This window comes from Hibiscus syriacus, unplaced genomic scaffold, assembly GCF_006381635.1.
Source record: "Hibiscus syriacus cultivar Baekdansim isolate YM2019G1 unplaced genomic scaffold, ASM638163v2 tig00111440_pilon, whole genome shotgun sequence".
In the NCBI taxonomy this organism is placed as follows: Eukaryota; Viridiplantae; Streptophyta; class Magnoliopsida; order Malvales; family Malvaceae; genus Hibiscus; species Hibiscus syriacus.
The window spans coordinates 436,604-460,919 of NW_024063094.1; the positions used below are offsets into that span (position 1 = coordinate 436,604).

Genomic DNA, 24,316 nt, shown 5'->3' on the forward strand with positions numbered 1-24,316 from the left:
TATACAGCCTACTTACAAAACAATAGATTGGTTTAATCTATACCCCAAGAAATACAAATGTTAGAGTTAACACAATCAAGCATATTTATGTTTTCCCCCCTTAGTTTAATTCCTACGAATTCTTTGATGCTAATAAGGATTTCATCAGCAGTTCTGGAGCATCCTTTGAAAATTCTTCGATTACGTACCTCCCACAAAACATAGATACAGGCGCACCAAGCAAGTTTTAAGAGTGACTTGCCTTTCCAAGTGTTGCATGCCTAAATTAACATATTCTCCCAAGATAAGATGTTCTTCTTTAGACCGTTTAGGAGCAATATAGCCTCCTTAAATAAGAAGCAATGGGGCATTCAAAGACCAAATGTTCCGAGTTTCCATCGCAACATTACAAAGAACACAATTCCCATTAGTAGCAATCCCAATGCGTTGAAATCGGTCTCGAGGAGGGAGCTTGTCTAAGAGTGCCATCCATGCAATCAAACTATGTTTAGGTATGTGGAGGGGAACCATATCAAGAAAATGCCAAGGGACTTTATCTTCATTCTTTCTAATCTCCTGCTATATATCCCTTATTGTGAGAGCTTCACTCAAAAGGACTGGAAGTGCTTTTGTTCGTAGTTTAAGAATTTTGTTAAAGCTCTAGCTTAGGCTAGCGCCTCATTCCATGTGCCACAATTCGTTCTCCTTTAGAATGTAAGCATTAATCCAAGCAACCCATAACGAACCCTCACCTACAAGGATATTTTTTTATAAGTTTAATCATGCATGCTCTATTCCAAGTTTTTAAGTTTTTCAATACAAGTCCTCTATCAGATTTCAATTTGCAAATGTTTGCCCAACTGACTCTCGCACCAGAAGCAGCCTTATCAGAGCCTTTTCAGAAGAATCGAGAGCAAAGCTGCTCAATCTTGTTGATTATAGATTGAGGAAGCAGTAGTTTCCTGCACTAATAATTAGCAATGCTGAACAGAACAGCTCTAATGATCTCCAGTCTACCAACGTAGTTTAAGTGTTTACCAGACCAGAGGGTGAGTCTTGATTTAATACTTTCAATAAGAGGTTCACAATCTTTCTCTGAGAGCTTTCTTGTATTTAATGGAACTCCAAGGTATCTTACAGGCAAGCTTCCAGGGTTGAACCCAGTTGTTCATTTAATAAGCTCTATGTTACTGGTTGAAATTCCAACAGTAAAGAAGACACATTTGGCAGCATTTAGATTAAGGCCAAACATTTCATAGAAATGATCAAGAACATAAATGAATCCTACAACAGATTCCACATTTCCTTTACAAAAGATCAATAAGTCATCATCAAAGGATAAGTGAGTGAGCCCTATTATTTTGCATTTTGGGTGGTAACTAAACAATCCTTTAGTAGCAGCCAAGTTAAGCAGTCTAGAAAGGACATTCATGGAAATAAAAAAAAAGGATAGGAGAAAGAAGATCACATTGTCTAATACCTCTAGCACCCTTAAAGAATCCTATCAAGCTCCCATTAAAAGATATGGAGAATCTAGCTTTAGTGAAACATGCTTCAATCCAATCAATAAATTTTTTAGAGAGATTAAGAGCTTTTAGAACTGCTGAAATAAAGTCCCAAAGAAGAGTGTCAAATGCCTTTTGGAGATCAATCTTCAAAATAACATCTTGGAGAGATGGTTTTCCTTCCATATCCTTTAACCAATTTCCTGAGCAAGAAGAGTATTGTCAACTATGCTCCTTCATTTTATAAAAGCAGTTTGGTTGAGAGAAACTATTCCTGGAATGAGGCAGGTCAGTCTCTTGACTAAGATCTTAGTGATAGTCTTATAAATAACAGAACATCAAGAGATTGGCCTAAAATCTTTAACTTTGTTGGGGTTGGGAACTTTAGGAACCAAAGCAAGAGTAGTTGCATTAAAAGTAGGAAGCATTGAGGACTGTTGGAAAAAATATTTTACTGCAGCCACTACATCCTCACCAACAATAGACCAAGATTTTTTGAAAAAGAGTGGAGTGAATCCATCTGGGCCAAGGGCTTTGTCATTACCCTGGCCAAAAATAGCTTCTTTGATCTCTTCTGTGGTGACATCTTTGACAAGGCTAGAAGTATAGTCAGAAGGTAGAGAATAGTTCAGAAGATCTTTCAAAAACAGTTGGTCACTGCCTTTGACATTAGGATCAGCAGTCCCAATCAGATTAGTAATGAAAGCTAACACTTCTGAAGCCATAGCATCAAAGGAATCAAGTCTATTTCCCTAATCATCAATGAGCATTCGAATAGTTTCCTTCTTTTCTTAACAGCAACAGCAGAGTGAAAGAATTTGGAGCATTTATCTCCTTTTTTTGATCCATTGCACCTTGGCTTTTTGCTTCAGAAACATTAGCTCAGTTTCTTCAAGGTTGAGTAATTCTTGTTGGATTTGAAGCTCCTTGTCGAAAGAATCTTCTCCTTTTAAAGAGAGAAGTTGTTGTTGTTCAAGTTCAAGTTTCTTTTGTCAAACCCGAGAAGAGATATCACTATAAACAAGTAGTGATTAACTTCTTGAGGCATGATTTGAAGTGCTTGAGTTTTAGAAACAGAGTCTTCATAGGGTTTCCATGAACTGTAAACTTCCAAGACTGTTCGACCTCTCTCAAGAAGTATTTTAATTTTCTTAGCTCTTATTGTGTATAATTTATTTACTTTTCAGGTCTTTAAAATATTTAGGGTAAATTATGCATTTAATACATAAACTACTAGCTTTGGTCCATTCTAGTACCTAAACTTTAATTTTTTTTCAAAATCATATCTAACGTTTACTTTTTGTTTCATTTTAATATCCGTCGTTAAAAACTTAACGTGTTTAATACCTAAACTATCAGTTTCGATCCGTTTTAGTACATAAATTTTCATTTTTTTCAAAATTTAAATATAATTTAGGTACTAAACGTGTTTTGGTACCTAAACTTTCATTTTTTTTCTCCAAAACTTAACAAAGGGGATACTAAAATAAAATAAAAATTAAACTTTAGGCATGATTCTGAAAAAATTAAAATTTTAGATACTAGAACTAAAAATTGACAGTTTATGTACTAAATATATAGTTTTGGGCTTAATACAAAATAAGTGCCTAAATTATGATTCGAAAAATGTCTTAGTGCCTAAAGAATTTTTCTATAAAAATAGGTGTCTAATGTTTTCTCTGTTATCATTTTAGGTGTCCGAGCGTTAACCATTATTAAAAATCTTCGTTAAACAACACCTGTCACTTTCTGTAATTTTGAGAATTTTTATTTAAAATAAAAAAGTATAATTATAATTTTTTTAAAAAAGAACCTAATTTTTTTTTTCAAATCTTAAAAAAACTCAAACATTTAAAACCTTAATTTTAATGCATTTGTCACCATCGGCCACCACCAATACCATTAATCAGTTGAACACTCAACGACGTATGATCGACCAACACCCACAACCAAAACTCTCCATACTTTCGTGATCAATCGAACACCCAAAAACAATATAAATAAAAGATTTTATTTTAGGGTTTTAAAGGATTTATGTTTAGGAATTTATATTTTTTTATTTTTTATTTTATATAAAAAATTCTCAAACTTACTAGAAAGTGACACGTGTCTCTTAACGAATATTTTTAACGACGATTAATGCTCGGGCACCTAAACTTATAGCGGAAAAACGTTAGAAACCTATTTTTAACAAAAAATTATTTAAACATTAAAATATTTTTCGAATCATAATTTAAACATTATTTTTATATTAGGCATTTATTTTTATATTAGGCATTTATTTATAGACTCGTACTAAGACTAAACAGACGACATTTGTCTATACGGCTAGACGCCGTGAAAATCGTGATACACTCGACCACATAATAGGCACCTTTATGATTCAGATTGTTCCATATTTTTTATGATTAATAATGATTCTACTCGTTCGTATATTCCTAGTATCGTGTTTGAAACTTTAGGTATTTGCACTGACAAATCTAAATCTAATAAGAAACGAGGATATAAACATATTTATTTTGAAATTTGAATTTTATTCGAATATTTATTTATTTTATTAATTATATTTACTTAAAATTTTATTTGTGTCTACTTTGTATAAAATTCTTTTGTAAATATATACATGTGTGCTCATACTTAAGAATATTTTTGTATCCGTCATAAAATATCTAAGTATAAAACACTGATAGTGATATTATCGTGATAAATACGATGAGACAATATGTAACCGTAAGTAAAATATTTTGAAGATATCCGTTAAATGTTTAAGATGAAATATTTTTAGTCGATTTAATGAAATTATACCTTGAAAATTTGATTTGATTATTAAAATGAAAAAAATTCAACCATTTAACATAATGAAACATATGCATATTTATTTTCCTGTAGGCTTATCAAAATATGGACTTAATACGTTGGCTGTTGTCGAAGTCCTATACTCCTACGCTGTTTTAAAGTTAAATTCGGATGTAAATACATTTATCAGAAAATTGAAGATTCCTATATTAATCTTTACAGGTGATAATGGACATTGTTGGTGCAACCTTAATTGATAAGTTTAGAAGATGATCAATTCTCTTGGTCCCAAAACTGAGGAACTTTAGGAACTATGTTATACCTTCAGAGAATAATTTCCAGAAACTGTCGGTACTCCTTCAAGATAGACTTTTGAACAAACTTTTCTTCGAACTTAAGCTCGTGAGTCAACCATAATGCATAGACAAGATTTTTGATAAGTACATATAATTTATCATAACAAAATCCAAGATCTTACCACCATATTTGCTTGGTCTATTAGTTTATAAATAGCGACTAGAGTCCCTATAAATACTCCAATCAAGACTGACAAGGGTCGAACCTTCTACAATCCCACATCCAATCTTTTTTTTTTCTTCATGACCGATTCTAATTAGAAGGAATGAACAGTTAAAGACGGACGAGATCAATTAATTCACTAGAATAAATTAAAAATGTGTTTTTTTTTTTGGCTAAACAGTTAGCTGATATTGAAATATTTTGCAGCTATCATAAGGGGGTCGGTCATGCGTTAGCAGCTTCCTTGATAGAATATCCTTCCTTTTAAACGATCATCACTTGTGGAGTAATGTTTCTTTTTCTTTTTAATTATTATTTTAGTGTATATTTAAATGTAATCTACACATGTAAGAGATTAAGAGATAAAGTTATTTGTTTTGTATTTCATGTTTATATAATATGGGGTCATACCAAGTGGTTATTTATTTATAATATTTTTTGGTAGATCCAAAGATGTGCTTTTTTTTATATATACGAGTGAGGGTAGTTAGCAGAAAGATGCAGAAGGAAACCAAAATTTAATACAAAATCCCCCAAGCATTTTCTTTATGTTCCTCTAACATCCTGATTGTTGTTTATTATATTTTTTCTGGGTTTCCAGGACAAAAATTGATGGAGGAAGAAAGGGTATAATGACACAGTCTGAGCCTTTGATCGGGTCATCCGTTTTTATCTGGGTCTACAAAAAATATTAATATATAATTATTATTAATTAAATATTTTACATTTTTTTACATGCCTCACCAAACAATACATAAGGCCTAGCAGTACAAGAAAAAAACCAACAAGCCCCAGAAGCCCATTACAATGGAACCCAACTTAGCCGGATCCATACCTGACCCAAACCAGGCCCGGCTCCGACCCGAAAGAGACCCGAACCGACCCATTTCAGATTAGGGTTTTCTAACCCTAATCCTTATCAACATAAGCCAGCACCGCCAGTCCTCTTCACGGCCGCACGCTCCAGCCGAACGCCACGATGACCAAACCACCGCTGAGTCACTAGCCACCGATGGACATAGTCGTCATCGCCTACATCAGCAACCACAAAACCAAGACACTCAAGAATCAGACCAAATCAACTCCGAATCCACTGAGCATTTTTTAATAACACTAAAATCCTGGAAATTTCGGTATTGATATACCCTACCACTATTCGAACATTAGTGGAAAACTCACTACCAGCAACCAAAATATTATAAATACAGGGGGTTCGACCGAGCAAAGGGGAAGGATTCAAACAAGAGCAAAAATAGAGATTATTCAGGGGTTTCGAACAGAAAAATAAAGAGGAAAACAGAGAAAAATAAATAAAATACATGTAAGAGAGAAGAGTCTTAGCTTGGGAGGAATCGAGAACGCTAAGGGTCGCCGGATCCGAAGAAACCGAAGCGTTTCTTCGTAGATCTCCGGCGATTGAACACTCTTTGGGCCAAAAAGACCCCGAATTCGTATTCAGGGTTAAAGAACTCTTTGAAAGGTACCAACTTTTTTGTGCTTCGGCCGACGGACGGCGGAGACTCCACCGGATTCTGGGTTTCTTGGCATGGGTAAATATTTGGTAAGGTCCCTTATAGTTTGTATTAATTTGTTTTAGCCATTAATGAAATTTTGGATGTTTTATTTCGTCCCTTTTTGTTTCAATATTTTCATTTCAATCAATAGTTTATATACTATATTATGTTTGCTGATATTATAATTTGACTCTATAATTTATATACATTTTATTTTAGTCACTATTAATGTATTTTGGTCTAATTGTTATTTGCCCTTGCATGTTTTTATTTAATTTATTTTAGTCCTATATGTTTGTCATATATTTTTGGGTAAATTATTATTGTGTTTGTTAATTCTTAATTAATAAATTTCAGTCCTGTCTGTGTCTTAATATATTTTAGTCTAATATATGTTTTAGTTTTTTTTATTTATGTTATGTTTCATTTAGACCCATGTTTGTAATTTAATAATTATTAATGTTTATAATTTCATTTATAAACTTATTTAATTTTTATTTTGGTTCTTTAAGTTTTTGTAATTACTATTTTAGGACTTAAAGTTTATGTTTTTTCCATTTTAATATTTTAAATTTTAGTTTGTGATATTTGGTCTTCAAAATTTCTATTTTTACTATTCTAGTTTTTAAATTTCTGTTTGTGCTATTTTAGTCATTTAATTTTCTATTTTTGCTATTTTAATACTTAAAATTTTTGTTTCTCTTTATTTTGGTCTTTATAATTTTAAATACATATTTTTGCTATTTGTATTTATGTTTATAATATTTATTTGTTCTTATTTCAGTCCTTTTAATTTCCTCTTTTAAGTTATTAATTTGAGGCAAATTAATTAATATTCAATAAATAGATCATATTTTAATTTGATATTTGATTCAGGGTTTCTACCATCACGACAACGTGTAAGCGAAACAGTATTAATTTTGGGCGCTGTGGGGGTGCTAATCATTCCTCACGCGTAACCGACTCCCGAACCTTGTTTTAATCTAATCTTTGTTAGCAGACCAGTTTTTTGTCTTAAAAAATGATTTTTCTTAAAATTGTTTTTAAAAGAAATTTTTAGGTATTCGACATACCTAACCAAAAGGTTGATGGAGACTCTTTTTCAATTTTATCCAATTTAATTCAAAATCCTCAATTTTTCTAAAATTTAAAGTCATAATCGTTTTTAAATAAACATTTAATTTTTCCGCCTAAAAAACGGTTACGACAGGAAGAGAAGAAGAAGGTGGTGTTGATGGTGAGCAGCTGAATAGTTCAAGTGTCACCACTTCTCTTGTTCTCAGCACCTTTGTGGCAGCTTGCATTTCCTTTGGTTTTGGATGTGTTGTAAGTACATCAATCTGTGATTATTTGCATGTAGTTGACAGTCTGTTCTACTTCTGATCCAGTTTTAATTAGCATTTATTCACTAGTTTTTTTTTCTTCTTTTTCATGGTTTTCTGATAGATGGATATTCATCACCTACTCAGTCTGCTATCATGGAGGACCTGAATCTTTCTGTTGCAGAGGTAAAAGTAAATGCTTTGTACATTGATCATGGATGTTCAATTTAGAGCTTGTAAACAACTGAATGTGCTCTGCAGTTTTCACTTTTTGGTTCAATGTTAAAGCTGGGATCAATTCTAGGAGCTTTAGCAAGTGGGAAGACTGCTGATATCCTCGGTCGTAAAGGCGTAAGCTTCGAACACTAACCTGACCGAACTTTATAAGCCTTTAATCGAATGTTGGTCGAAAAACCATGTCTAATTCCTCAATGTTCTTGGACCAGACCATGTGGGTTTTAAACTTGTTCTACATTGTAGGATGGCTTGCAATAGCATTTGCTAAGGTCTCTTCTGTCTTCCATTGTCTGTACTGTAACACTTTTCTTTATCGATATGCTCCCTTTCTTCCGTTTGTTCGTCTATAATGTTGTGTTTTCATGTGTTGGGAAGGTTCCATGGTTGATACAGGAAGATTATTGCTGGGATTCCGGAATGGGATTGCTGTATATGTGGTACCTGTATATCTTGTGGAGATAACACCGAAGAACCTTCGGGGAAGATTAACGTCACTAGTACAGGCAATTTCTAAACTTAATAGCATTCAGGTCACCGGTACTTGATGTATCATGTTCTTAACAGCTGATTCTGCAGATGATGGGTGTCATAGGCCTTTCTATGATGTATATAATTGGCCCTTTCATCAATTGGCGTTTATGGCTCTAATCGGTAACTTTCGAACTTTCTTACCAATGTGAACTGTATTAGAACTGCAATTTGATTCTATTATTAACTTCGGGACGATTTTGCATATAGGTATAATTCCGAGTCTTCTACAACTCTCACTTCTGTTCTACATTCCAGAGTCTCCTAGATGGCTGGTGAGTTGGATTTCATGCTTTCATTTTACATCGTTTTGCAAGCAATGCCAGAAACAATATAGTTTTGCTCTAACTTTGAGTTTTCTGTAGATAAAAGTTGGTCGAGAAAAGGAGTTCGAAACCGCGCTGCAGTCCCTTAGGGGAAAGAAATCCAATGTTCTTGAGGAAGCAACTTCAATAAAAGTAACATTCCAATTCATTTCTTCTTGTGCAGAACTTCTCTAAAAGAAAACAGATAATATGTAGCTTGAAGAAAGGAAATAACATTAGATCATTTTTCAGAACTATACTGATCGTTGAAACGATTCTCATGGGGACAAATGTCGGATTTATTCCAGCCAAGATACATTCATTCCCTGATTGTAAGAATTGAAACATGATTTCAAAACTTTGCAAGTGTTATCTGTTGAGTTAATCGATTGACATAATCGGCCAAGAGGGGGTGAATTAACAATTAAAATTTTGTGAAACTTTTGCAGAAAATTAAAAGTAATTGCACAACTATTTAGAGTGGTTCGACTTTCTCAATCAAAGTCTACGTCCACTACCTTAACTATCCACACTAAGGATATTCCAACAAATTCACTAATTTGTTTTTTCTTTTGAGGTCAAAGAGATAACCTTACAACACCCTCAAGAATATACCCCAATTCTTGAGAACACTCTTTCCCAAAGAGAAGATTACAAATTTGCAAACTTACAAGGAAATCCTCACAAGATAGATTGTTTGCACAATTCTAGAACAAAGAAAAGAACACTCAAGAATGAATACAATTGAGTACAAGTAGTGTTCTTGAAAGCAAAATGAATATTGAATGAAAAATAGGCTTGAAATGCACAAACTTGAGGTTTGATGCTTTCTCTTTGATTCTCTCTTGATTCTAGTTGCTTGATGTTTCTTGTTATTGATCAATGGCTTCTAAGCTTGTTTAAATACACCTTGAATCACTTCTGAACGTTGGGGATCATTAATGAAGTTATTGGAGCCGTTTAAGTGTGAAAACAATTAATATTTCTGCTTGGAGCGAGGGAGGAATCAGTACCCCCTCGTGGGGGGAATCAGTACCCCTCATGGGGAATCGGTTCCCTAAGTGTAAAATTCAAATATTCGACCGTTGAACAGCGGGGGGAATCGATACCCCCTGGGGAGAATCGGTTCCCTCCGAGCATACTGGAATTTCTCGGAGCAAAATCATTCAGGGGGAATCAGTACCCCCTTGGGGGGAAATCGGTTCCCTCTAGGCAAACTGTAATTTTTGGCTTTAAAACGGTTCGAAATACTTTGTAAAATTTTTTTGAAATAATTTTAAGATTAAAACTTAATTTTACACTTTAGTAAGGATTTAAAATGAACTTTGAAATACTTTGAGTAATATTTTGATATTCGATTTAATATATCGAATATGCTTAGAAAAGTCATTTTCAAAATTAAAATTCTTTTAATTTAATTTGTTATATCGAAACATCAAAATGTTTTCAACAATCTCCCCTTTTTTGATATAACAAAACATTTTAAGATTTTCTAATTTGAAAATGAATTTTGATTTTGAAAAATACTACTCCCCCTTACTTTAACACTTTCTCCCCCTTTTTGTTAAATCAAAAAGACCCTATAAAAAACGTTTTAAACAAGAATTTTGAAAAACGTAAGCCAATTGATTTATTAATATAAAGCTTAAGCTGCTAAGAACACAATCAAAAGAGAGGTTAGCCATTAGTTTCATAATCAATATTCATAAACATGTAATGTATAATTGGTAATATATGTCTAAAGATGCAAAATAAACACGAAATCCAAATCAAATGTATTAAACATAAGTTCGAACAACCAAAAATAAACAATCCAAAAGCATTCAAAATGTTTTAACAATAATGCAAATATCCAAGTTCAATCCAAACAAGCAAAGAAAAGATCAATGTTCAAGCATCCGTAGGAGGATCGGGAGGAGGGAAATGAGCTCACATAACTGCCATTTCATGAGTGAGTGCATCAATACGAGCGTTGGTTACTTCATTGTTTGCACGCATCTCCCGGAGAATTTCCAATTGTTGAGCTTCCATAGTCGAGAAGTGAGATTCTATGGAAGTGAAGCGAGAATCCAAGGATGCATAACGGAAATCAAATGTCTCCATAAATGATTGAAAATATGGAGGCACTTGATCTTCTTGCTGAGCTTGTTCCTCGTGCTACTCCGGCTCATCGTCAGCTTCGTCAATATCTTGCATTAATTGTTCAAGCTCAGGATCGTCGTCAGCTTCTGGTGGAGCTTGTGAAAAACTAGCTCCCGGAGTAATCTCAGAAGATCGAACCCATTCACCGGTTTCTTTATTATTGGTCCATCCCGATCTCGTTAAGGAAAAAAGATTGATTTGTTTTTTTAAGAAGAAAGGAGGCATCTAGACCAACTCTAAGCTCGGCTTTAGAAAAAAGATTACTCAGAATGCAACCATAAACTAGAGAAGAACAAAGTTTCTTATTTGGAACTAAGTTTACGGTTTCAACAATTTCAGCAAAAATAATCTCAGAAAGATTTATTTTAATATTGTTTTCAAAACAATGTAACCACCAAAGATCCAAAGCTCTAAGAGTAGAGTAACGACCTCCGGATAGTCGAAACCATCAAGTGATCATTAGATGAAGAAAACACTCATGAAGATCTAAGACACTTGCACTATCCCTTCTTTTATATCGAGAACCTAATAACTGTTTTTCATTAGATAAACCATCATTATCTAATCCTAATGCATTGGCTATGTAAGTCGGGTCAAGATAGAAGTATTGTCCTAGAAGGTAGGAACGAACTCCTATGGTTTCAGATTGATTTCGGTTTTTAATACAAACAACATTAGAATAAAAGATACGAACAAGCTGATGGTGAACCTTAGGTTCAAGATCACAGAGTTTATCAAATTCCCAATCATTATTTCAATCTAGAACTAAGTAAATCTAGTCCTATGTTCAAAAATTGACAAAATAGAAGTTTTAGAAAAATACCTTGAAGATTTTCGGATTTTGTGAGAATGTGTTGATTTTTGCACTAGTTTGATGATTCCAACATGTTTAAGAGATGATATTTGAAGAGAATTCCGATTAAAAACGTTGTTTTGAGGCAAAATGGAGATAGAGAGAGAGTAGAGAGGAGAACGACGACAAGAGGAAAATAAAAGGTTTTGAGAGAAAAAAAGGGTATTCTGGCCGTGTTATATCCAGAAACCCCAAGGGGTATCGATTTCCCTACATGGGGGAATCGGTTCCCCTTCAAAGGGGGAATCGGTTCCCCTTCAAAGGGGGAATCAGTTCCCCTTCAAGGGGGTATCGATTCCCTCTTCTTTATAATTCAAAAATATGTATTTTAAACACTCAAAATGCTAAATTAATCTTCTCTAGTGGTATTGGCAACTCATATATCAAAAATTAATTATGTTCAATCAGTCAAATTAATCCTTAAACTACATTTGAACATAAAGTTAATTTTTCATCAAGAATCATAAACTCCCCCTAACTAATAGCAATGAATGTAATCAGAAATTACTATCATAAGCATTTTTCATTTATTCTTTAAAGTGCTAAAATTATTTTAACCACTTAGTGAAGATAGGCCAGTTAAACCTAATTCTCTCCTAAGTGTCCAAAAACGTTCCTTGTCTAAAGGTTTTGTAAAGATATCCGCTAATTGATGCAAGGTATCAACAAATTCTAAAACTACATCTTTCTTAGTGACATGGTCTCTAATGAAGTGATGTCTTATTTCAATGTTCTTAGTTCTAGAGTGTTGGATGAGATTTTTAGTGAGACAAATAACACTAATATTGTCACACTTGATAGGAATGGTACCTACTTCAATTCCATAATAAAAAAGTTGTTGTTTCATCCATAAAACTTGTGCACAACAACTACCAGCTGAAATGTATTCGGCTTCAGTGGTAGATAATGCAACACAATTTTGTTTCTTTGAAAACCAAGAAATCAGCATATTTCCAAGGAATTAGCAAGTACCGGAGGTGCTTTTCCTATCTAATTTGCATCCTCCATAATCCGCATCAGAAAAGTCATGCAAGCTAAAGCTAGAGTCTCTAGGATACCAAAGTCCTAAACTAGGAGTGTCCTTAAGGTATCTAAAGATTCTCTTAACAACTAGTAAATGTGATTCCTTAGAACATGATTGAAATCTAGCACATAAGTAAACACTAAACATAATGTCCGGTCTACTTGCAGTTAGATAAAGTAAAGATCCAATCATTGACCTATATAATTTAACATCTACACATTTACCTCCTTCATCTAAGTAAAGCTTTGTTGAAGAGCTCATTGGAGTGTCATGAGGCTTGCCATTTTCCAGTCCAAATTTCTTGAGCATATCTTTGACGTACTTAGCTTGATTGATGAAGATGCCATCTTTTCTTTGCTTGATTTGGAGTCCCAAGAAAAATGAGAGCTCCCCCATCATGCTCATTTCGAATTCGCTTTGCATTAGCTTAGAAAATTCTTGGCAAAGAACATCATTAACCAAATATTATATCATCAACATAAATTTGAACTACTAATAAATCTTTACCTTTATGCTTTAAAAACAATGTAGTGTCAACCTTCCCTTTTGAAAAACCTTTTTCAATTAAAAAGTTTGACAATATTGCATACCAAGCTCTAGGAGCTTGTTTTAAACCATAAAGTGCTTTTATCAATTTAAGAACATGATCCAGAAATTTTGAATCTTCAAAACCTGAAGGTTGTTCCACATACACTTCTTCTTTTATAAAACCATTTAAAAATGAACTTTTAACATCCATTTGATATAATTTAAATTCATGAAAACATACAAATGCTAATAACATTCTAATTGCTTCCATCCTAGCTACGGGAGCGTATGTTTCATCATAGTCTATGCCCTCTTCTTGAGTATACCCTTGAGCAACAAGTCTAGTCTTGTTTCTAACTATATTACCACTCTCATCAAGCTTATTCCTAAATACCCATCTAGTACCTATAGTAGATTTATTACTAGGCCTTTCAACTAATATCCATACTTTACTTCTCTCAAATTGATTTAACTCTTCTTGCATAACCATAATCCAATGTTCATCATTTAATGCTTCTTTAATATTCTTAGGCTCTACGCATGAAATAAATGCAACATAATTACAAATATTTCTAAGAGAAGATCGAGTTGTTACCCCTTTGGATGGATCACCTATAATCTCACAATCCTTGACATAGTTGTACTCTCTTGGATAAGATACTTCACTTTCTTCAATGGTTGGATTCTTGAGAGGATCATGAGTTTCCGCATCTTTTATTTCTTCCTTTGATGATGATTCTCCAACGTCATGCCTAACGTCATTTGTATTTATAATACCTATATCATCATTAACACAAGAATCCTTCCTCGGAAGGAGATTATCATCGAAAACAACATGTATAGGCTCTTTTACAACTAAAGTTCTTTTATTAAATACTCAATAAGTTTTAGAATTTAAGGAATAACCCAGAAAAATTTCTTCATCACTTTTAGCATCAAATTTGCCAAGGTTTTCTTTACCGTTGTTTAAAACAAAACATTTACATCCAAAAGGATGAAAATATCTAATGTTAGGCTTTTTATTTTTGAAAATTTCATATGGAGTTTTCTTTAAAATTGGCCTAATCATTACTCGATTTACAACATAACAAGTGGTATTTGTGGCTTCCGCCCAAAAATATTTTGGCAAATTATTTTCACAAAGCATGGTTCTAGCCATTTCTTCTAAAGTTCGATTTTTCCTCTCAACAACTCCATTTTATTGAGGGGTTCTAGGTGCTGAAAAATTATGGCTAATACCATTAGAATTACAAAAATCATTAAATCCAAGATTTTCAAATTCAGTGCCATGATCACTTCTAACACTAGTGATAGAGTAACCTTTTTCGTTTTGGATTACTTTTGAAAATGTGATGAAATTTTCTAATGCTTCATCTTTAGTACTTAAGAATAGAACCCAAGTATATCTAGAATAATCATCTACCAAGACAAATGCATATTGTTTTGCACCCAAGCTAGTAGTCATAGTTGGCCCAAAAAGATCTATATGGATCAATTGTAATACTCTACTAGTTGATACATCATTAATGGATTTAAAAGAAACTCGCTTTTGTTTTCCTTTAGCACAAGCATCACATATTTTATCATTATCAAATTTTAGTTTAGGCTGCCCTCGAACCAATTCTCCTTGAACTAACCGTTGTAAAACACTCATGCTAGCATGTCCTAGTCTCCTATGCCATAACCAACTATCATGCTCATCCTTAGAAACTAGGCACAAATTAGTCATATCAATAGAATCTAAATGCACCATGTATATGTTTCTTATTCTATGACCAACAAGCATAATCCGATTAGATGCAATATCAATGACTTTACAACCATTAATTTCAAACATGACATTGAATCCCTTGTCGCATAATTGACTAATACTCAATAGATTATGCTTTAATCCATTCACATATAATACATTTTTAATTTGTATGGAAGAGGTATTACCTATAGTACCAATACCTTCAATGTGACCTTTTGAATTATCACCAAAAGTTAATTCTCTTCCATTTTTGGCGTTAAGCTCTATGAACCGGCTTTTGTCTCCGATCATTTGTCTCGAGCATCCACTATCAAGGTACCATGAATTTAGATTTGTTTCCCGTGCCTTGTAGCAATGCTCCTTTTCCTACAAACATAGATTAATTTCTAATTTTTGGTACCCAAATTCTTTTGGGTCCATATTCATTAGTTTCTAAAATACTTGTCCCTTTTGGTATCCATTTATGAAGGACATCCTTATCTTTAGTAGTAATGAATTCTTTAGGAACCCATATACTCCTAACAATTTTACCATTCAAGGTTCGTTGAGGACTTCTATGATTGTAGCTTCTAAAACTTTTCTTAACAAAGTTGGATTTTGAATTCTCACCTTTTTCAAAACTTTTTGTTCCAACCTTATTAAAAGAAGTTTTAAGATCATCAATCTTCTTTTGATGATCATCATGAACTTTTGAAAGTAAGTTATGCAAATCAGTATTTTTCTTTTCAAAATCATTAATTTTGATTTGCAATTCTTTGATCTTACTTTCAAGCTCATTGTTGGTCTTGGATATAAGACTATTTTCGTTTTTCAATTTTGAAATATCATTTTTGTAGTTTGAAAATAGAGTCTTATAATCCGAATCCAACCCATTATAATCCTCTAATAACTCATCATAAGATAATTCATCCAAGTCGAATGAGTTAGAGGTTACCTTAGAATCTTCCCCGATAGCCATCAAGTTGCAACTTCTTGTTCCTCTTCATCGGAACCTTCTTCATCGCTCCATGTAGCTACATGAGCCTTGTGCTTCTTTTTGGATTGACCATTTTTCTTCAATTGTGGGCAATCATATTTGACATGCCCCGGCTTTTTGCATTCATAGCAAATGATTAGGTCTTTCTCCTTTGATTTAGTTTTGAAGCCTTCATGACGTTTGAATTTTCTTCCTCGGTTGGGCATCATCAACTTTCTGAATCGTTTGGCAAATAATGCCATTTCCTCTTCATCATCATCGTCATTCGAATTACTCTCATCTTTTGTGGATTTGAGAGCAACTCCAATGTTTTTCTTCTTCTCCTTTGGTGTCTCGTCAATTTTATCGAGGTCCACTTCATCTTCAAGCATCATTTCATGAGTGAGAAGGGAACCGATTAGTTCTTCAAGAGTTAAGGATGTTAGGTCCTTAGACTCAATGATTGTCGTCTTCTTTGATTGCCACGATTTTGGAATGGAGTAGACTAACTTTCTTACAAGCTTTTCATTTGAAATGTTCTCTCCATATGATTTGAGACCATTGAAAATCGTTGAAAATCTATCCGTCATAGCTTTGATATCTTCATTTGGTTTCATTCTGAAATTTTCATAGCTATGCGTTAGAATAATAATTTTAGATTTCTTTACCTCATCGGTACCTTCATGAGTGACTTGAAGTTTGTCCCATATTTCTTTGGCGGTTGTACAAGATGAAACTCTTCCATATTCATCTGGTTCAAGAGCATAAAATATGATATGGATGGCTTTGGAGTTGAGCTAGAACATTTTTGTCTCTCCTTCACTCCACAATCTTGGATGAGTGAGAGGCTTGATGTATTCTTCTTCTACGGCATTCCATTCTCCCATTTCACTTGCTTGAATGAAGTACATCATCATATTTTTCCAATAGGCATATTTAGCCCCATTGAAGAAAGGAGGTTTGTTGACGGGCATCGAATCGAGACTGGAGTCGAAGTTTGAAGTAGAGGTCATTGAGGACTTTGATTATCGATGTAACTCTTCCCGAATCGACTCAAGAGGAGATTAAACCTTCAAATGAGTTACGCTCTGATGCCAATTATTGAGTTAATCGATTTATAGAATCGGCCAAGAGGGGGGTGAATTGGCAATTAAAATTTTGTGGAAGCTTTTGCAGAAAATTGAAAGTAATTGCACAGCGATTTAGCGTGGTTTGACTTTCTCAATCAAAGTCTACGTCCACTACCTTAGCTATCCACACTAAAGATTTTCCAACAAATTCACTAATTTGTTCTTTCTTTTGAGTCCAAAGAGATAACCTTACAACACCCTCAAGAATATACCCTAATTCTTGAGAACACTCTTTCCCAAAGAGAAGATTACAAATTTGCAAACTTATAAGGAAATTCTCACAAGGTAGATTGTTTGCACAATTCTAGAACAAAGAAAAGAACACTCAAGAATGAATACAATTGAGTACAAGTAGTGTTCTTGAAAGCAAAATGAATATTGAATGAAAAATAGGCTTGAAATGCACAAACTTGAGGTTTGATGCTTTCTCTTTGATTCTCTCTTGATTCTAGTTGCTTGATGTTTCTTGTTATTGATCAATGGTGTCTAAGCTTGTTTAAATACACCTTGAATCACTTCTGAACGTTGGGGATCATTAATGAAGTTATTAGAGCCGTTTAAATGTGAAAACAATTAATATTTCTGCTTGGAGCGTGGGGGGAATCGGTACCCCCTCATGGGGAATCGGTTCCCTAAGTGTAAAATTCAAATATTCGACCGTTAAACAGTGGGGGGGAATCGATACCCCCTGGGGGGAATCGGTTCCCTCCGAGCATATTGGAATTTCTCGGAGCAAAACCATTCAGGGGGAATCGGTACCCCCTTGGGGGGAATCGGTTCCCTATGGACAAACTGTAATTTTTGGCTTTGAAATGGTTCGAAATACTTTGTAAAATTGTTTTGAAATTATTTTAAGATTAAAACTTAATTTTACACTTTAGTAAGGATTTAAAATGAACTTTGAAATACTTTGAGTAATATTTTGATATTCAATTTAATATATTGAATATGCTTAGAAAAGTCATTTTCAAAATTAAAATTCTTTTAATTTAATTTGTTATATCGAAACATCAAAATGTTTTCAACATTATCTATGCTCATATTGCATATAGATTGGAATTGGGCTGATGGTACTACAACATTCTGGAGGAGCCAATTTATATGAATATTACTCTGGTGTTATTTTTGTCTCTGCAGGTACTTTATCACATTATCAAAATGAAAATGAAAAAATCTCAACCCTTTAAAATAATGAAATTATTTTTCTCTTTCCTAGGCTTATCGAAATATGTCGGGCTTAGTACGTTGGCTGTTGTTGAGGTCCTGTACTCCTATGCTGTTTAAAGTTATCTATGGATGTGAAGTGCATATATCAGAAAGCTGAAGATTCATCTATTCATGTTTACAGATAATAACGTCTGCTGTTGGTGCAAGCTTAATCGATAAGTTTGGAAGACGATCACTTCTCTTGGTTGGAAAACCGAGAAAATTTTAGAATCCAAAGGCATTTTCTGGCTAAACAGTTAACTGACATTGCAGTATTGTGCAGGTATCATCAGGTGGATTCCTTTTACAGGTTTCTTTTGGGGAAAAAATCTACATTCCTTTACTTTTTGACTGTTATTTGCGCATTTAACAATGTACTTAGTTACAGTGGAGTGAAGGAACTCCGGTTTTGGCACTGATTAGCATTTCGGTCAGTTACATTATCTTTTGGCATTGTCGTCGTTGTCGTGTATATCATATGGTTTGTATTTCAGTTGTATATGGGGTCATACCAAGTAGGGATGGAAGGAATTCCATGGACTATAGTTGCAGAGGTTAAGTTACATTGTCTTATGCTTGCTCCGACTCGTAATTGTTTCTTTTATATATCTATATTATGTCGATATGTTCTAAACACATGTTCAAACCTACTGATTTGCGTGACGGAAACTCTGTAGTACGTATGTAACGGTGATCGATTTTGTTTCAGATTTTTCCGATGAACATAAAAGGTGCAGCTGGGAGCATAGCCAGTTTATCTGGGAATATTTGTTCCTGGACCGTTTCGTACAACTTTAACTTCTTATTTCAATGGAGCTCAGCAGGTAACCATCAACCTCATCAGGTGTTTGATATTCTTTTAGCTTGTGAACCAAGAAAACTGACTCGTTTACGTTCGATTATTTTAGGGACATTCTTCGTATTTACAGCAGTTTGTGGTCTGAATTTTGTTTTTGTTTCGGAGATGGTGCCGGAGATGAAGGGGCGAACACTTGAAGAAATACAAGCATCAGTTTCTGGCAGTTCACAGTGAGAACAAATTTACAATAAGTAAATAACAGAGTAGAATGAATTGTAATTTTTTTTGAATTAATCACTTGTATCTATTGATCGATTAATTTAATCTCACATTATTATATACTAACCCTATTCCTACCTATATTTTTTTTGCTTTATTAAACGTGTGTTACGTAACCAAACTATTTTATTACTCTCTAAAGCAACAAAATATATACTATATTTTATTAACAAGTTTATTGCTTCCTGAAGCAACCGATATAGTCAATTAAAAGAAATGATTACGGACATTTTTTTCTTTAATGGAACAAAATATACATATTTTTGAATAAGAATTTCTATGAGTGTTACACGCTTTCTTTTATTTTCCTTGTATTTGTTTATACACATTTGCTACTATTGTGGTGCTCGTGTAAAAATCCTTTCTACATTTGCTTTCTGTTTGTCTATTGTTACGTATAGTCAAATTTTCTTTTTGATAAAAACTTATTTTCCGTTATAATTAGAATTATGTTGTGAAATAATATGCCAGATAATTTAGTTCACCCACCACTCTTTTATCATTTCGTAAAACGTCTTGTTCGAAAGAGATAAAGAGATTTTATGAAGGTTAGTTTTTTTATATTGGTTGTCATTCTCAAAGGAATGTTTTATTTTTCTTTGTATATTTGAGTTTAATATTTTTATTTTTGTATGAATTTTTTGTTAACTTTTGTCTCTATTTTTTTCTCTATGCTTAGGTTCGTTACAATTTTCATTCTTTTTATTACTTTATTATATCATTTGTCTTTATGACACGTTTTCTCTACCTTTTAGCATGTTTTCGGTCATTTTCGGTTATTTTCCTTTATCATTTTCTCATGGTTGGATTTGACATCACCACGATTGATCAAGATGACGCTCATTTGTTATCATGGTGGTCTTTCTTGCTTTCGACCTTCAAACTGGATTTTTAACATTTCTCTTATCTGGTCCTTGTGATCTTAATGGTTAGTTTCTTGTGTTAATGTTTATAGAAAAATGTTTTATTATATGTTTTAATTTACGATTGTGATTGTAAACTTTCATTGTAATTTATATATATTTTTTAGTTTTAATAAAAGTAGCTACTTTTATCTACTTTTATCCTGTCAAAAATTATAGTTTAATATGTACTATTAATTGGGAAGAGAAAAGAATGGTTAAATAATAAAGGTTTTTCCATCAACAAGAAAAAAATAAATTTGTGTTCATATTGAATTATTTCAATCATTAGCATTGGTTAGTTGGACATTGAGTCAGATTATTAGATCTTGGAAAGATTTGTGAGTAATTGCTCCCTCAAGCTACAAATAAAATATTTGCATATTTTTTTAATTGGACAAAAAATTGATATATTTTTTAATTTGTCCCATCAACAGATTTTTTTTCTAACATTTTACTTTCTCTAAATGAATAATCATTGGATAAATTCCAACTATAGGATTTATCAAGTCATAAGTAAATCAAATTAGTCCTTAAATTAAGTTACAATAATCAAATCAATAATTATATATACATAAAAAAATGGAACATGCCAATGCATTAGCAGAGATATAGATTCGGCATTTGATTGTTCTTCTTCAAACAATTTCAGTAGGAAAAATGGAGAGGGAAAGCCTGGAAGAAGGGCTGTTAACAGGCAGGCATGGACCAAGTAGCAACGGCACCCTCCGTGACAGTCTTATCGATAATCTTAACGTGCCGGCAGCGTCCTCGTTGACACCGGTTCTCGTCTTCAGTACGTTTGTTGCCGTCTGTGGCTCTTTCTGCTATGGATGTAGTGTAAGTTCTTCACTTCAATTTATGTTAACGTGACAGTTTCGTTATAAATTTTGTACTTCGATTGAATTGATTAAAGAAATTGAACTAACTTTGAAAATGAACCAGCTTGGTTATTCATCACCTGTGCAGAAAGGGATCATGGAAGACTTGAGCCTATCTGTGTCTGCAGTTAGTACATGCCAATCTTTTTATACTCTTTTCCCACTCAATTTCTTTATAAACATAAAAACACGTGTTCAAAGTGCTTCAGCTTACTTAAAGCACAAGAAACTCGTATTTATATTCGAATATGTATTGGACATGGATATAGACATAGCGGAGAAATGAAGAATCCAAGTAATATGGATTTGTAATCCTTGAAACCAATTTGCAGTATTCTGTTTTCGGTTCGATAATGACAATCGGAGGAACGGTGGGGGCAATTTTAAGTGGGAATATAGCAGATCTTATCGGTAGAAAACGGGTGAGTTAGTTTTTTATTTTTGGTTAATCAAATAATCCTAAAAGGTTTCGAGTTTGAATATGTTCCTATACTTTGAGAAACAGACAATGTGGTTCTCTGAAGTTTTCTGCACTGCTGGGTGGCTATCAGTAGCATTTGCAGAGGTTAACTTTCCACTTAGAGTTATTTCATTTTTGATAATGGATCGATTTGTAAGAAAGATCTTAAGAGGTTAATGTTCATTTTATGTTGGAAGAATGCTTTTTGGCTGGACATCGGAAGGCTGTTGATCGGAATCGGGGTCGCCATTATTTGTTATGTGGTAATGTACTAAAGTTTGCAGTTCATGCATATTTCATCAACTTAAAGCAGTTATAAGTAACTTACTAATGAGATATATATACATGGATAGCTGAACTTTCCTTATGAAACAGGTACCTGTCTACATAGCCGAAATAACACCTAAAAGTCATCGGGGTTCGTTTGCATCGGCAAATCAGGTAAACTATACTAAACCCTAATTGAAAATGTGATTGAACAACGTATCATTAGTTAGATTTGAGTTTCCTATGGTGCAGTTGATGACTACTTCTGGGTTTGTACTTATATTTTTCACCGGAACAATCATTTCGTGGCGCATGTTGGCCGTGATCGGTATATAATTTGATTCTTTTATTAACTTAAGCTAAAGGTTGTGTTGGTTTAGTGTTCTACCGATTCTGTTTTCTTCAGGTGTTGTTCCCTCTGTAGTACAGATAATAGGCTTATTTTTCATTCCAGAGTCTCCTAGATGGCTGGTAAGCCTAACTTTTAGTAGTCTGTCGATATTTGGATGCTTTTGAAGTACATAACATGTTTCTTTCGAGTTTATGCAACATAAACGCTAAACATGATCGCCTTCTGCAGGCAAAATCCGGTCGAGAGAAAGAGTTTAAAGCTTCCTTGAAGAGTCTTAGGGGAAAGGACTCGGATATTTCCGAAGAAGCTGCTGATATCAGAGTAGCATGTCACTATATCAGCTTCATAGCTTGTTACTTTTGTGAACAGTTAGTTTACTAATGATAACAAGAAATGTTATGTTCTTACATTCTCTTGTAGGTATATATGGAAACTCTTGAGCAAAGGACAGAAGGAAGTTTCCTCGAATTGTTCCAACGGAGATATGCTAATGCACTCATCGTGAGCCGGAAATGACATTAGATTAACATGATGATTTATTTTCATGACTTTCCTTATCATTTCACGTATCGCTTCTTGGACTTTTCAGATTGGAGTTGGCCTAATGTTATTGCAGCAATTAGGAGGAAGCAGTGGTATGACATACTATACCGGTAGCATATTCAAAGAAGCCGGTAAATTTACATCTTCTGTGTTGTTCCCTGCATAATTATTGCAGGAGAAACTATTTTTGTAGTCAATACAAGTTGAACCTGGTATCTAAAGCAAAAATTAAGACAGTTTTGCTGGCAATAGGTATATCAAGTAACCTTGGCCTTCAAATTTTAGCTATTGTGCAGGTACGTTCATGGCTTTCTTTTCGACTTATGTTCCAAACAATTCTAAGACATGTCAATTATATTGTTTTTGTAGATTCCGGTAGCTATTTTAGGTTTGTTCTTAACGGATAGAACCGGTAGACGACCCCTTCTATTGGTTAGTTTTGTAAATAATTCATTTTAAGAGAGTAAACTTGTTGAACAAGTCAAATAAAGTGGTGTTTCAATCCAATTTTATGCAGGTTTCTGCAAGTGGAATGTGTTTTGCTTGCTTTCTCCAGGGACTGGCATTCTGGTTTAAGGTATATCGAAGTCAAGTCATTTCCTTCATTTCCGATTCTTTTCCCCCCTGAAAACTTTGGTGCTGTTTTACAATCAGGAACTTCCCAATCTGAAGGAACTTACTCCGTCACTAGTACTTATCGGCTTTATGGTACTTCGGTTTGTCATACAATCTCAGTAGAACCTGAATGCATATTATACACAACTATATGAGTAAACTGATCAATACTGTAATGTAAACACAGATTGGTGGTACAGCTTTAACCATGGGCTTGGCAGGAATACCATGGATTATAATGTCAGAGGTATATGTCAATTCTGAGATCGAAAGCTTCACCGTTGCTTGCATATCAAGCTTCTGACAAGCGTTTGACTAAAACATGGTTCAAACCCTTTTTCAGATATTTCCTTTAAATGTTAAAGCTCAAGCTGGAAGTCTGGTGACTTTAATCAATTGGTCCACTGCTTGGATCGTTACTTGCAGTTTCAATTTTATGATGCAATGGAGCTCGGCAGGTCATCCTCCATTTCTATCATTCTGTATCAGAGTAAATTAACATTACATATCTGAACTAAAGTGTATCAGCAAACATCATTGCAGGAACATTTTTCTTTTTCTCGGGAATCGCAGGCGTAACCGTTCTATTTGTGGCCATGTTGGTCCCGGAGACGAAGGGGAGAACACTGGAGGAAATACAAGCATCGATCGCTCGTTTTCTGTAATCTTGGCATGTCCATGAATGCACCAATATGTATAAACAATAAGCATATGGCTTACTTTCTTACTTGTTTTACAAGTGATCATTTCTAGGGATGACAATGCTGGTGAACCCTTTTCCATTTCCACGTATTGGTCTTAAAGGACTCTACATATATACGTTCATATACTGTATAGTACTATTGTATTGATACTTCAATTTTTTTATACATCTTGTTGTACCTCTTAAAATCTCCTCCGCATACTCCGAAGGATGATCCCA

General features: G+C 33.8%; 2 protein-coding genes across 3 annotated transcripts; both read left to right on the plus strand.

The window, feature by feature from the left end:
- Positions 1–5,032: 5,032 nt before the first annotated feature.
- On the plus strand, positions 5,033–19,330 carry LOC120163321 (sugar transporter ERD6-like 5). The gene is made up of 5 exons (XM_039173287.1): positions 5,033–5,088; positions 18,692–18,726; positions 18,791–18,850; positions 19,006–19,120; positions 19,205–19,330. The coding sequence occupies exons 3-5, from the start codon at positions 18,797–18,799 to the stop codon at positions 19,327–19,329; spliced, it is 294 nt and encodes a 97-aa protein (XP_039029218.1). The 5' UTR covers positions 5,033–5,088; positions 18,692–18,726; positions 18,791–18,796; the 3' UTR covers position 19,330.
- Positions 19,331–20,886: 1,556 nt separating this feature from the next.
- Positions 20,887–24,265, plus strand: LOC120163344 (sugar transporter ESL1-like). 2 transcript variants are annotated; one of them, XM_039173314.1, is made up of 18 exons: positions 20,887–21,116; positions 21,222–21,284; positions 21,490–21,579; positions 21,663–21,722; positions 21,815–21,880; positions 21,993–22,058; positions 22,137–22,212; positions 22,291–22,355; positions 22,465–22,557; positions 22,657–22,737; positions 22,826–22,910; positions 23,032–23,075; positions 23,149–23,211; positions 23,297–23,356; positions 23,434–23,487; positions 23,582–23,641; positions 23,738–23,852; positions 23,938–24,265. In XM_039173314.1, the coding sequence occupies exons 1-18, from the start codon at positions 20,937–20,939 to the stop codon at positions 24,057–24,059; spliced, it is 1,443 nt and encodes a 480-aa protein (XP_039029245.1). In that variant the 5' UTR covers positions 20,887–20,936; the 3' UTR covers positions 24,060–24,265. The 2 variants fall into 2 exon arrangements, with proteins under 2 accessions (XP_039029245.1, XP_039029246.1); XM_039173315.1 differs by lacking the exon at positions 23,938–24,265 and having other exon boundaries at positions 23,434–23,495; positions 23,738–23,827.
- The last annotated feature ends 51 nt before the right edge of the window (positions 24,266–24,316 follow it).